Source organism: Peromyscus eremicus, chromosome 15 (assembly GCF_949786415.1).
Source record: "Peromyscus eremicus chromosome 15, PerEre_H2_v1, whole genome shotgun sequence".
NCBI lineage: Eukaryota > Metazoa > Chordata > Mammalia > Rodentia > Cricetidae > Peromyscus > Peromyscus eremicus.
In genome coordinates this window covers 40238820-40253427 of record NC_081431.1, presented here as the reverse complement: position 1 = coordinate 40253427, position 14608 = coordinate 40238820, and the positions used below count along the sequence as shown (strand labels likewise).

The 14608-nt window shown below is 45.6% G+C and overlaps 1 protein-coding gene across 3 annotated transcripts in view; it reads right to left on the bottom strand.

The window, feature by feature from the left end:
- Cacna1e (calcium voltage-gated channel subunit alpha1 E) overlaps positions 1-14608 on the bottom strand; it is a 304112-nt gene that overhangs the window by 12527 nt on the left and 276977 nt on the right. For all 3 annotated transcript variants that reach the window (XM_059280418.1, XM_059280419.1, XM_059280420.1), the window contains 7 exons: positions 14227-14392; positions 9092-9219; positions 4108-4204; positions 2020-2125; positions 1121-1228; positions 521-621; positions 189-295 (listed from right to left, as the gene is read on the bottom strand). In XM_059280418.1, the coding sequence (XP_059136401.1) occupies positions 189-295; positions 521-621; positions 1121-1228; positions 2020-2125; positions 4108-4204; positions 9092-9219; positions 14227-14392 (813 nt within the window). The remainder of the gene's footprint in view (positions 1-188; positions 296-520; positions 622-1120; positions 1229-2019; positions 2126-4107; positions 4205-9091; positions 9220-14226; positions 14393-14608) is intronic.

Here is a 14608-nt window from a genome sequence, read left to right as displayed (position 1 = left end):
GCCTCTCCCTCCATCTACTGTCTCTGATGCTGGCTGCAGCACTATACAGGCTGGATTTACTTTTCCCTTACTCCTGCTGATGAGCCATTTTGAGATAGCCCGAGGAAAGGAACTGACTCACATTGTATGACTTCTGGGCTTTTTACAATGGTGCTAGGATGTGAGCAGGACCCTTTGCTTTTACTCACAGTCCTGAAACGGGGTCCTGCTGGAGATAAGGCAGGGCTTTGGCATTAGCGATGATCTCCTGAGGCAGTGATGAGGGCTCCATGCGCTGGAACATGGGTGCATTTTTCTGTACGGAAACAAAGAACTCCTGTGACTTTGTGGGGACTGCTATGAGAAAAATCATGATTTCCATGAGAGACAAAGAAGTATGATTGGTTCCTTGTTTGACTATCGTAACCTTTTAATCCACGGGACCCCCAAACCCCTTGCCACCTTTTAGGGTACTTTCTAGGTCCCCCTAGAAACCTGTGTTTATTCATGACCCTTCCAACATGCTGTCACTGATCCTCACCTGTTCCTCCAGCTGCTGTCGCTGCTTCTTCACCTTGCTCTGTTTATAGTAGTCCATAATCATCATTGCTGCATAGATTTTGCCCACTGTCAGGTCAGAGGCTAAAAACACAAGTGGGGTGTTGGAGTGAACAAAGAGGATGCAGGTGGGCATAAGCTTTCTTACCTGCTCTCTGGGTCAGGTCTGCACTTTCAGTCATTCATCTAATGCTTAAGGCTCTGAGGACACAAAGTGAATGAACCCATGCAGTGGTGTTGGTGCAGAATACAGTAGTCAGTAACCACCTCCTATCATTCCAGATCCTTGTGTCTGAGCAGCAGTGCATTTCCCCCAAATGTACTAGGGCTTACTGAACAGTCTTAAGTGGAGGGAGAGAGCTATGTCCCCAGGAAATTCCATTCACAACCACAGTGATGCATCTTAAGAAGTTAGTTTCAATTACTTGTGATTAAAAGTACTTTAGAAGTGAGGCCTTAGTTTTCCTATGGTAAAAGAATGATCTTCTCTTATCTCCTTGATCATTTGGGTTTCCCTAAAAGATGTGGCCTTGGCATGCTGGGCCACAGTGACAAACACCACTGGAAGGAGGAGCCAGCACACCTTTGGGCATGGGCACAAGCAGATCCAACATCTTCTGAGACAGGTGAGGCCAAATGGCCAGGGTTTCTTTTTGTAGCTCTGAGTCTAGCTGCTGTCTGTCTGCACCACCTAGGATAAGATGAATTATTAATAGCCCAATCAGAACTGACACAGAATAGTGAAGACTGAGGAGTAGGTGGGGGCAGGAGCTGAATCAGCGTGGCACCTCACATGATGAGGGGAAGTCTCGGCCCTGAGTGACAGTGGATCCAGCAATACCAGCATTTCTGCTGAGGAAGCAGAACACTCTAGCTCCTATTTTAAGGAACTGAGGCATATTCTTCCCTGGTGATCTGAGGCTGAGACCAAGATCAACTTTCTCACTGATTCTAATAGCCTCCCAGGTGCTCAATACATCAGGAGAGGCAATGAAGACAGCCATAAAGGAGATGCTTGCCTCATTAATACACATCATTCCTTCCATTGACCCTAACTATACAGTCTAAGTGATCTGATTTTTAAAAAGGCAGGAAAAGGCAGCCCAAAAGGTCTGTGTAGATGCCATAGACTGCTTCTCTCCCAGACCACTGAATTAGCATCACACTGGGCAAAGTATCACTGTGTCCACTCTGTTGGCACCGACTATAAAAGCTTTCCAAGACTATACAGAAAAGATGCTGTGTGGGAAAACTGCAGAATTATTTCTAGAATGCCAGCATATGCCAGACATGGAATATCAAGTCATTTATTTTACCAGAGAAAGGACACGTCTTAAAGCTACTGAGTTAGAGGGAAAATCAGGTCACTGCATTATTGGGCATGTGGCTGGCTAGACTGTAGTTCAGCCAGCTCCAGCCTGTAGCAGCTTCACAGGTTATAACAGTCTCCCCTCCCCTCCCTCCTTCCTCTACTAATCTGACCTTTGGCGATTTTAATGTCCAGGGCTGTCCGGATCAGAGCCATAAGTGTGGAGGTGAAGTGGACTGTCATGTCCTCAGCCACTGGCATGTTCATCAGGACCAACCTCTGTGTGAAAGAGAAAAGAGAAAGAGCAGGCAAAAACAAATATATTGAAAGACACCTTGGTTTAAAAGGAAGGAAAGGAAGGAAGGTGCAGAGGTCAAGTGCACAGACAAAAAAGAAGGGCAAGGATTCCACGCCCCCAACCCAGTCTGGTCCTCCCTACTTCTCACTGAAAGCACATTCGCTGCCATTTTATCCAGGAATGATGCCAAATTCCAAGGAAAGGGGGTTCCCTAATCATTCTGCAGAACCCGTCCCCATGAATAGTGCTAGGAATACCTCCCATAGGGATGGGAAATGACTTGAAGAAGTGGCCCAGGGAAGGAAGTCAGCTCTGGGAGGTGGCTCCGCTCCCTGCTCCAGGGGTGCTCTGCATTTCTACGTGTCCCACGAACACCCCCAAACTCAGTGGACAGATAGGGAGAGAATTGGCCTTGCTTATCTCACTTGAAAGATGTATCCTGGTGCCCCCTTTTTGAGTCTTTAAAAGATGGAATTTGCCAGCACATGACTGAACATGCAGAAAAATCCAACTTATCCGAGGGATGAGGAGGAGCAGGATGGGCAGGGCGAGAGTGCGAACAGGCGCTAGGGGAGGAGGATGAGGAGAGCAGAGCAGGCAGTGAGAGAAGGGTACAGGCACGAGCAGAGTGGGCAGGCCCTGTCCCCCTCACCCAGAGGGAGGGATCCAACTGACATGGCCAAATCCACTTCTCAGAGAGTATCTTGCTTTTAGAGTTCTGTAAAACTCTCCTCCCGATTCATTCTATCACGCCTCATCCCAGAAAGTCAAATTCATTCCACACTGTGTGGTACTTAAGGTTATCAAAAAAAGATGCCATTCCCTGTGCTGTGTACAAGAAGCTATCTATGCACTGGGGTGGAGGGGATGTTCCTAAGGACTACGTTCCAGGGAGATGTTCTCTAGAGAAATATAATTTGGAGAGGGCCACAGAAGAGTCTGTGGTGGAATCACCATCTTGGGGGAAGTGGTTGGTAGTGATTAGAGCATGTCTTCCACAGATCATGCTCTCTAATGCTCAGGTAGATTATCTTGCCTAAAGCCACTCCACAGACACTGTGTTAGAATGTAAAGGTTGTTTCTTGTTTGTATCCGAAGTCTCATCCCTCCTACTTCTGTAGAAGTGGCAATGTTACTATGATGTATGCTTAGGTGAATGAAAAAGCTCCAGAGTTCTTGGCCAGTCTAGACACCACAAGGAAGCTAACGGTAACGATTAGTGATAGCTTTGGGGCCAGGAGTTTTCTTCATCTATGAGCATTCTAATGACTCTCAGTGGATGCTGCTGCCCTATGACCACAAGGAATCTACTCAACACTTGGGCGTGCTAAGAAGGCATAGTTAATACTGAACACATCCTGTGCCCATCAATGCCCTCCTCAAGGGCACTGGGTAGCTGGCCAATGGGGTAAGGAAGCTGCATTCCTGTTAGTCATGAACTGAAGACATATTCCTCTTCTGTGTTCGTCTCTAGAAGGAAGCTATGCCATTGTACAGGGGGAAGACATTCGTTAGGAGGGCTCCTTCTAAAATTGTCTTGTGGAACAATCCTCGGGGATTGTTCCATTATCTTCCTAATTTATGAGTGAAGCTATCCCTTTCTCAGTAAGCTTTACTGGCTCTTTTGATATGTTTCCTTCTTGCCCATCCAACTATTTCCTGGCCACCACTCTGCCTCCTTTGAAAGGAAACACACCACTTAGCAGGGCCTTTCTAGTAGCCCACTCACAAGAAGCCACGCACGTGTAGCAACACAGTAACACAGTAAACGTTCCAGGGTAAACAGCGCTAGGATCACTCTTGGATCCTGTATGACTCCATCTTCATGAACCTTCCTGACTTTAATCCTTGATTCCCATCACCACCTCCCCAAGCCCAGCTTCCTCCCGTCTTCTGTCCTCCCCACAACTGGATCCCATTTCCTGTTGGTCTCTAGCCCAGAACAAAGGAAGGGGTTGTCTACCTTATAGGCCACTTTGGAGGGACATCTCTTGCCGAGGCCTAGCGGTGGTGACATGAGAGTCAGCATTTCATACATCTCAGTGTAATGGATGCGGCCACTGCTCATGGGGGTGGTACGTAGGGGTAGGAGATGGGCAGGGCAGGAGGGGAGGCGGGGAAAGGAGAAAGTGGTTGGAGGGAAGGATGCAGATAGGTAGGAGAGAGGAACAGCATTCCCAGAGAGCCAAAACAAATTAATACAGGAAACAGAAGAAAAACAAAACAAAATGGACAAACAGGAAAAGAACAGGAAACCTGTTAATCAAGGCAAATCATACAAGTGACTCCATCCTGGTGCAGATTTATATCACGCCCCACACAGACCCGGGAACGCTAAGTCACAACCTCTGGTCCCTCTGACACTGTCAGAAGGTGCTGACAGGGGTCGGGGTGGGGCTCACTTTCTCCTCCTTGGTTCCTGCTGTGCTGGCTTTCTAGTTCACTGCCTCTACCCCCAAAGCAACACAGACGTGTCTTCAATTCCCAGGGCTGTGCGTGAGCGGTATAAACCGGATAGACGGTGCTCCAGCCGTGGGTGGGAATTTCTGGCCCCTACTGGGGCTGGGATGCTGGCCCAGAAGTCAGGCCTGTCCCCTGCCCTGAACCCACAGGCAGAACGTCGTGTATCCCCCCCTCTGTGGTGTGTGTGCAGAGGGAGGCGGCGGCTTGCGTTGAAAGTGGTGGGCTGGGGTGGCTGGTCAGAAAGTCGGCTCCGTTGCTTCCACCTGGCTCCGTGAACAAGAGTGCTCTTTATTCCCCAGCATGCACCAGGGTTGATGGCATGCTGGGGACAGAAGGAACAAAACCAGGAGGAGGAAGAGCATCATCTTGCATGCCATGCTACCCTCCCCAGCTCTCCCACATGCGGCTGCAGGTTTCACTAGGGGCGGAGTTTAAAGAGTCTCAGCAGAGGCAGCTGTTCAGCCTCCTGAGTTCAGAATCAGCGTCACCATCCCAAATCAGCTCCATCCATCACCTAGGCAGACATCCTTCCTGAGCCTGTGTCTTCTTCCGCTGCCTGGGCAGGGCTTGGCTTTCCTCTCACAGCACCTGAAGCAGGGTTCTTAGCTAGCAGTCTTGGTAGAGTGGCTAGGATACTGAGTATCCAGGGTATGGCAGAGTTCAAACTTATATCTCTGCACTTGTTGGCCTAGCCAACAAGTGGTGACTTGACAATTATGGCAGACCCTTTCCAAGTGTGTCTGGCAGAAACCTATGGCAAATAACCTGTTCAAGGTCATTCCGTGTCTGCGAAGGTCATTTTAAACTCCGTGCTGTGAAATTCTCTAATGGCCCTCAAATTCATGCTTTTTAAACTACTTTCACCCATTGCCCCATTTCTCTGTTGCCTCTTCCTCTCTGTCTTACAGCTTTTATTGCTGACCCTGGAAAAAGCACTCAGGATCTGTGAGGGACGGTAAGGGTAAGGATGACTGGACTCACACTTTGACTCGTGTGGTTTAATGAAAACGAAGCTCCAGTGAAGGGAAACCAGAACTCTGCTTGACTTAAAGAACTTCTGCATTTGGGAGAAGGGAGAGGTCCTTCAGTAAGAGGTACAGGCCATAGTAAACCTGTGTATGTGTGTGTGTGTGGGTGCACGCATGCGTGCATGCTCTCTTGTGCCAGTGTACATGTGTGAAAAAAAAAACCCATAGTGGCCTTTGTATTGTCTTTAACTCTCTTCTGCCTTCACCATAAACTGAGCCCTTCCTTCCTACATAGCAGCTGCTGGTTCTGGGAGGGTTTGGGCCTCTTTAAACTCAAAGGAAAGCAACATGAAGGTTCCCTCATGTGGCGCAGTGGTGGTGGAGCAGAGGGCGGAGAGGGTTAGATGCTGCATCCCACTGCAGGTCATGGCTGAGGACTGGGAGGCAAACCTTGCAAGCCACCCTGTAGGGGCAGTTCTCTCCCAGGCCCAGAGGAGGCGAGATCACCCGCACTAATTTGTACATATCCTTATACGGGATCCTGCCGCTGTAAAGAAAGCACAGGTGGGTTAATAAGATACTTAGAGAAGGCTGGGGATGGAATGATGGCTTCTCCCTGCAGGGAATGCCCAAAAGAGGAATGAGTGGTTGGTTGGTGTTGGACAGAATTAGACTAGAACAATAAGCCCCAGAGAACCACCACCTTGCCAAACTACTGTTCCCATTTTCTCGGGACATCAGAATCCATCTACTATTCAAAAGGAGCTACCTAATGCCTACAGTGCCCAGAACTACCTATGTGGCTCACATCTAGCCTGAGTAGCTCCAGCTCTAGCTAGACTTCTAAGAGCAAAAAGACAGTGTGTTTCTGACCACAGTCCAGAGCAGATGTCAGGTTGCCAACATGTGGACTACAGAACTCTTTGCTTTCACACCCATACTGATTATAGTCAGTTACTCAGGACCACCTGTCAGGAACAATCAGCATCTTTCTGTAGACTGAGAGAGACAAATTTCCCACTAGGCTCATTAGCAGGAAACAGCATTTCCATGAGAGAATTTGAAAAGGCTTTGGATCTGTGTAATAGATTATCCTGAGTTCAGCTTGGGTAAACCCTGCTCCATTCCACAGGAGCCTGCTGGGATCCATGTCCACAAAGCAATGTGGGAGGAAGCCCTAGAAACATTCTCCTGCAGCTCCATTCCCACCATTTAAAATCCAGTTTGAGCCTGCAGAATTCCAGGAACACTGTGACCTTTTTTGATAACCTTGTCTTCCAAGAGCCTTCTTGAGACTTCTGGCTTCTCATGGAAAGGGCAAAATTGACACAGGATTAATTCCCAGTGGTTAAAACATCTTCTCTGTCAGGGACCAGAACAAGGAAGCCATAGTGGGATCTGAAGTCACAGCCTGGACCAGGCCAGGGTTTCACATAGAAACTATGAGCACATTATCTCCATCTGAGCATCCTTTTGGGCAGCCATATCAAAATTGTTTTCTCCAACTTCACCCTTTTTAGCCTTTTCCTAACTTGGGGCTGATTTCTCCTGAATTCTTCCAGATTGTAGCTCATCAGTACACCCCAATCTCTCACCCTTTAAAGGGATGGAAGATAGTCATGTGTCTATTTTTGCTTCTTAGAGTAGTAAGTAGAGGGCTCATGAGTAACCATAGCTAATGTCCTCTACAACCTGTTGCCAGTTTTTCTTCTGAAGACCCTCACTCATGTACTTTTGTTGGTTTCTTCTCAACAAACTTATTCTAACAAGGAAGCCAATTAAATTGTAACCAGAACAAGTCTTAATTCTCTAGACATTCAAAATGACAGACGGGGTTTATTCCCCTCTGTCTTTTTGTTCAGTTCATGTGACCAAGTCTTATGATTCGTCCCGTGGAAGCTTCTTCTCAGCAACTGAAATGAAGCAGAGCATCTTTAACGCACTTGGCATTTGGATCCACAGACAGCATGAAACCAAAGGAAGCTGAGGTTCCAGGTGCTAGGGATACCCGAGTGAGGCTAGATGAGAAATGCCCTCCTTTGGTAGCAGATAGTTTCTCTTCAGTCAGGCAGGTGACTAGGCCCTCCACGCTTTACAGATGGTGAGTCTCCTTATTTCCAAGTTGCATTCACATACCATTTTGTCAGTTACCCTAACAGTAGTGTGCATGATATAATAACATGCTCACAAACACACTCCAGGCTAGGTAGGTATCATTACCACCACTCAATAGATGGTTGGTTACATGACTTGTCCAAAGTGAGAGAGCAGATAAAATTCAGGCCTAACATCATTGTCCTCCAAGACACTGCCGGTTGTCTACTAAAAGCCTTTGCTGGACATTGAGTTCAGTAAGGAAAGTCAATTGCTTAACCACTGTAACAGGAAGGGATTCACATAACTCTGTGCCCTGGCTCATGGTTACAGAGGAGAAAGGAACTCCAATTCACCCATCCACCTCGAGAAAAGTTAACCCAGGTTTAGCAGCTTCACAGGTTGGTAGATTTGGGGAAGAGTCGCACATTATGAAGGGAGTGTCAGGTGGAAGCAACATGGTCCACTCCTGTGAAGGATGGCATTTCTTGGAGTATATTCGGAGGGGGACCAGAATGGATAGAATGGTGAGTGGAGACTCAGAAGCTAAGTTGACCTGGGCCAGCAAAGCTTTTCATTCATAGAATGTCTTCCTCCCCTCAACAGCAAGGGCTGAAACACTGTCTTTGTTTCTGAAGCAGAGGTCAGAAGACTTTTTTTTAACAGTGAGATTTTTGACAATATTTTAATAGTAAATATTTTGAGCTGGAGGATCATACCACCTTTCTTACAATTATTCCCTATGGTGCAAGAGCAGCCATAGATGGTAGATAAAATGAATGGCTGTAATTGTGCCTCTATAAAACTTTATTGGTAAAAGCAGTGAGCCAAACAGTGGTTAGGTGGTAATTTGCTGACCCCGGCTCTAAAGTCTAGATGTCATATCACATCAGAACTACTGGACAGTGAAAGACAGCAAAGAAGCCGGTCCTACCAGCTCCTGCCATTGAGCTCAGTTCCATGTGATAGAACCCCACAAGTGTAGAGGGTAACACTTGGAAGGACCACTTGTTTGAAATGTAATATCAGAGTTTTTTTCAACTGTATCTGCTGAGAGGAATGAGGAGGAAAAACACTCATACCATTAACCATGGTTGCCAGATATGTCCCGTTGACCCAAAACCCCCTATCTTATTCCCTGGTGACCCATAGCAAGGAAAAGAGGAGGTTGGAAGATCCCCTGGTTGTGAAGTCAATCTAGAGTATAACGAGATTGGCAAACAAGGGTACAGCCTGCCACAGAAGGAAAGCAGGGGTACAGGAAGCCCAGGAAGAAAAAGACTTTGGTATCTGGCCTGATACCAGTGCCTCTCTCATGAGCTACAACCAAGAAGTGTTTCCTTCCCTTTCCTAACAGGCAAGTATTTGAGTGAATCCAATCCAGAAGCCCCTGATCTCTAGGTGGCCAAGAGGTTTACATACCATGCTGCTCTGTCATATTCTGCCCAGACACGGACAAACTCATCCAAGTGGTGAGGCCCCAGGATAGAGGAATCTCGAGTCAGGTACTCGAAGTTGTCCATGATGACAGCCACGAACAGGTTAAGCATCTGAAGGGCAAGGAGAAGGGTTAGGAGAAAGCAGATAAAGCCCAGAGAGCTTCCTGAATGTGACTCATTTTCGTTATTCACTCTGCACATTTCATGGTATGGGTATCATGGGTTCATTTTTCTATGCCACTTCTCATTTGCACACAATACTCCATTCACTTTTATTGCCTGTTTGGTTTATTTAATTGTTCTTGTGGAAGCAGAGGGAATAGTGGTTTCAGCATTCTTAAAGGCTCGAGAAAGTCTGGGCCAGATAACAACATTCCTTCTCCAGCTTCCATCCCTCGTGGTGCTTCACAAAAAGGGCCTAAAAGTACTGTGAGAGCCCTAGAAACAAAGAACAGGTGAAGCTAGTTGTTCATGGATCGGTTGTCCTCTCTGCTTGTTTAGCCAATCTTTACTGTGTACCCAGTGTGGGCCAAACATACTGACTTGGGTACTGGGATATGAGATTACAGAGCGCTAGTCCAGAGATACATCTTAAAACACAGCAGGCCTTCACTAGACCTTGTTATAGGAATACTCTTTTTTTTTTTTTTTTTAAGATTTATTTATTTATTATGTACACAGTGTTCTGTCTGCACGTATCTCTGCAGGCCAGAAGAGGGCACCAGATCTCATTACAGATCATAAGTCACCATGTGGTTGCTGGGAATTGAACTCAGGACCTTTGGAAGAGCAAGCAGTGCTCTTAACCTCTGAGCCATCTCTCCAGCCCCAGGAATACTCTTAAAGAGTTAAATAATGTCTAGAAAGGACAGTGATACATGGGAAACAGAAAAAAGTTGCAAATCATCACAGCCATGGAAGCAGCACATGCAAGTGACAGGAGAGACAGAACAGTGTACAAAGGCCATTCTTGGTAGCTAAACATCATAGAGAAGTCGTTTGATTCTTGCACTGAAGGGTGATGAAGGTCCTATTTGCCAGATCACACAAGCATGGAGAGGCAGAGGAGCCAGCATGAATGTGCACAGACAGATGTAGGAGTCAGGACATTCTAGGGGTCTGTACGGAGAGTAGAACGTCCCGGGCCAAGTGCCAGATCACAAAAGCATCATGTCACCATGCTACAGTCTAAACCAAGACCAGCTAGACATTCTTGTATGCTGTTAGAGCTGTTCAGCTCTGGTATTTCAACACCCAAACAGCCACAGATACTAGAAATATCGACAAGCTTGGCTGTGTTCCAAGGAAGCTTTGTTTACGGATTTGGGAATTTGAATTTCACATAATTTCCACATGTCATGAAAATATTATCTATCTTTTGTTTGTCTCTCCTTCATTTAAGAATGTAAAAATCATAGTTCATAGACCATACAAAACCAGGTGACAAATTAGATTGGCCCATGGGCTACAGAGTCTGCTGATCTGTAATCTGGACTATTCCGTAAGAAGCAGAAACTACTCACAGTGGTTAAACAGAAGAGATACCAAGAGATATTTGTCTTTAGAAATAATCTTGGTGTAGGAGGTAGGTGGGGAACCAGGGTGAGAATTTTGTATTCCTGGGCCAAGCCATTCACAAGAACAGTAATAAAGACAGGAATTGACCAGAGTCATCAGTTCTGTTGTGTTCCTAGGGTGCCACTGATTGTATTATTCCTAGTACAGGCCTTTCTTTGCCTGTCCCTGGTACTGTAGTCCAGTGGGGATACAGTCACAATACTGTGACCTAAGCTCTACCCAGTCATAAAATTCTGTATTTCCTTAGCTCACAATGAGTGGAGAATCAGCAAAAGCCAATGAAGGGCATTGGGTAAAAGTCATGACCTTCTCTTTCTGTTATTCTTTGACACGAGAAGATACAGTATCTAGAGTTAATGCTACAGCTGCCTGGTAGCCATCAGATGTGAGGTATTTGAGGAAGAAGCTCATATGGGGAAAAGATTTATGAGTAGAGAAAGCAAAAAAAATAATAAAATGAAATTTGTCCTGGTGAACCCATCTGAGCCCCATATCAAGGCTTGCTTAAGCCTGCCTTGCCCCAGGAAACCCCAGCGGTAAGTACTCATAAAACCCCATTTTGTTTAGGCTGCATCTAGCTGGGCTTTCTTTCACTTAATATTCAAGATTCCTACCTGATACAATTGGTTGTGGGAATGAGAAAATAGAAGTCTCTGTTATAGATTCCTAGGTTTAGTGGCTGGGTTCATGGGCTTCCTAGATATGCAGGCAAGTTATCCGGGATACAGAGAAAAATCTACAGGAAAGATACAAGTGCACTAGCCTTTGCAGCATGGAGAGGGCTGGGCATATCCTAATAGCCACGGTAAAGATGGATGACTAGAGGCTGAGTTGTCTTCTCTCGGCATTAGGGCAAAGGACATTCCTTAGATGCTAGAGGAATAAGGCAGTGTCAGGCCATCAGAACAAGCAAGACAGCTTCCTCTAGACTTTACTGCCATGCAAGCAACATCCCTCCTGGTTAAGATGCTGTTGCTTGAAAACTGCTGTTTCATACTGCTGAACCCAAGGCAGGCCTCTCTACCACAGTGACTTCATCCAACCACTTTCCGGATTGTAACTGTTTTCCGTGCATCTCCACATTTTTCACACTCCTTCCAGGCACTTATTATTAGTGTTCATAATAACTACTAACATTGCTATTGCTTCATATTCATAACCTTTAACAGTGTGCATTAACAACTATTGTTTGTTTTCAGGCTCACTCTAACTCTTTGTGAGGAAATTTTAATTACCATCAGCTCTTTGAGAAAAATAAATGTTTCTGATTCATAACTGCACTCTTAGCTCCCAGCACATGGCCTGGCTCATCAAAGGGCATCAGAAATCTCTGTTGAGTGGTTGGTTTGAGATGAGGAGTGCGTGACTTGCCCAAGGTCACAAAGTCAGTCTTATGTAGGGCTGAGACTTGAAGGCAGATCATCTCACACTGAATATAGCCTCATTAAAAATAACATTAATGTGAATTATGTAGCACCTTCCATCTCAAAATTCTAAAAGTACCATTACAGCCTCCAATTAATTTTCCAGTTTTATCTCTAGTTTCTTTTTAAATATTTATCATCAAACACTTAAACTATATAAGATAAAATTGAGAGGTCTATGTGTTCCTCTTTCTGTTTCCAGTTTGTCTTTATAATTGTTAATGCCCTGCATGCTGATTTCTTATTTACTGGAAGCCACAAATAGACAGTGTCTTGCTAACAGTTCTAGGTACTGTGATAAAAATGGGTTAAAGATGTGAGTGCATAAACTTAAGGTTCCTTTCAGTTTTTTTCATTATACATTGTGCTTTATTTTCATTATACATTACACTTTCAGATTTGTAAACAGTTCTATGTTCTTTTTCTTTTTTTTTAAATTTATTTATTTATCATGTACACAGAAGAGGCACCAGATCTCATTACAGATGGTTGTGAGCCACCATGTGGATGCTAGGAATTGAACTCAGGACCTCTGGAAGAGCAATCGGTGCTCTTAACCTCTGAGACATTTCTCCAGCCCGTCTATGTTCTTTTTCATTAAAAAATGTTTTATACCCACAGAAAAGAAGTATATTAAAATATATGTATTATCTCACTCCATATACTACTGCTGTCAAGTGAGTTGTGTGTGTATGCATGTGTATATCATGAGTTCACATGCATTTGTGTGAGTGCATGGATGAGACACATACGGAGGCCAGAGCAGGATCCTGAGTGCCTTGCTCTATCTTGTCTTATTCCCTTGAGACAGGGTTTCTTACTGAACCTGGAGCTAGGCTGGTGGCCAGTAAGCCCTAATGATCCTTCTGTCTGCTCCTCACATAGCACCGGGGTTATAGGTGCCTGTGCAGCCACACTCAGCTTTTGACATGGGCTCTGGGAATCCTATCTCAGATTCTCATGCTTGCACAGCAAAGGCCATTACCCACTGAGACATCTCTCCAGCCCTATCAAGACATGTTTATACCATTTTAAAGAGGCTCTTAAAAGGGGAAGTGCCTTTGCCAAGGTTGTATGGCAACAAAACCAAAAAGGGGGTTCCCCAAGCCTCCAGTTAGTTCACTCCCTACATTACCTATGTGCTAGGCATAACGGGCTATCCGCAGGCTCCTTGCTGATACTGGCAAGCTGAATTGTCAGATTGTATTAAAGACAGAAATGCCTGGACATGACACAGTTAATTTCCAACGTACAGCCATGGAATTGACCACTTCTGAGTAGCAGCATTATTTTGGTTTTTGATTGCTTTGTGCAGCCAGTGGCATGTGAAGTTGAGCTGAGGGACATCAGGGAGGCCAGAAGGACCACAGTAGCCCTTCTATTGCTCTGGTGCCACCTTATGTATTTATTCTATACATCACTGCTGATCGGATGAGCAGGGAAGACATTGTTGGATGCTTTCTCCAAAAGAAGGAACTAAGAGGGCATTTCAGGTCTCTCACCACTTCCCTAAGTGGGAATGTTCTACATATACTACTCAATATTCACTAACACCCAAAGTAATCGTGTTTTCACACCATAAAGCTTGCCAGCTGCCATCCAATTCAATGGCACCACAGTCAGGAGAGAATCATATCAATTACACTGTATGTGATCATCATGTGCCTATTATTAACCCTATAAGCTATTTTCAAGGTACTGGTCCATAAACAGTTAAAAACAAAGTCCCCCAAATAGACATAAGCCTTCGCTATTAAATAAACTACACAAGGCACAAAACAGGAGTTACCCCAGTAACCCCACAGTTGACATGAAGCTTGGTGCTCTGTTCCTAAGTTCAAGTACTCATCTTGTCACACAAGGATTGTCCCCTTGAAGCAGCAAAGACCTCAACCAATGAGTCCCCCCACCAAGGATCCTGAGGGGCACCTTGACCCCAAAGGCAATAATCTAATTCTTCTACAGCTTGGAGTGTGTGAGTGTGTATGTGAGGGATCAGGAACAAAGGAGGGAAGAGAGAGAGGCAGAGGAGAACATTCCCAGACACTGTAGGAACCCTCCCCCTATTTATCAGGAGTACCAGGCCCACCTCAAATGAGGACACATGGTTGCTCACCAGGAAGGAGCAGAAGAAGATGAAGGAGACAAAGTAAACGTAGGCCAGGTCAGTGCCACAACGCTCATTCTCGTTCTGCCCCGAGGGTGCAGTGGTATCAGGCTCACAGCCCTTCTCGCCGAGACACGACAGCATTATCTCCTGCCAAGCCTCCCCCGTGGCACTCCTGAGCAGACACACACACACACAAAAAACATATTTGTTAGGAGAAGTCTTCATGTTCTGTCCCATCCTTAGGCTTCTTTTCCATTCACACATAAGGACCTATGGGCTTCCTTCTTAACCCTTTGGGGCACTTTTAGTGTTTTCCATACAGAGATGAAGAATGCCAACAAGGCCCCTGTCTTGTTCTACCCCACTCCCCAAACCCACTTGTCCATCT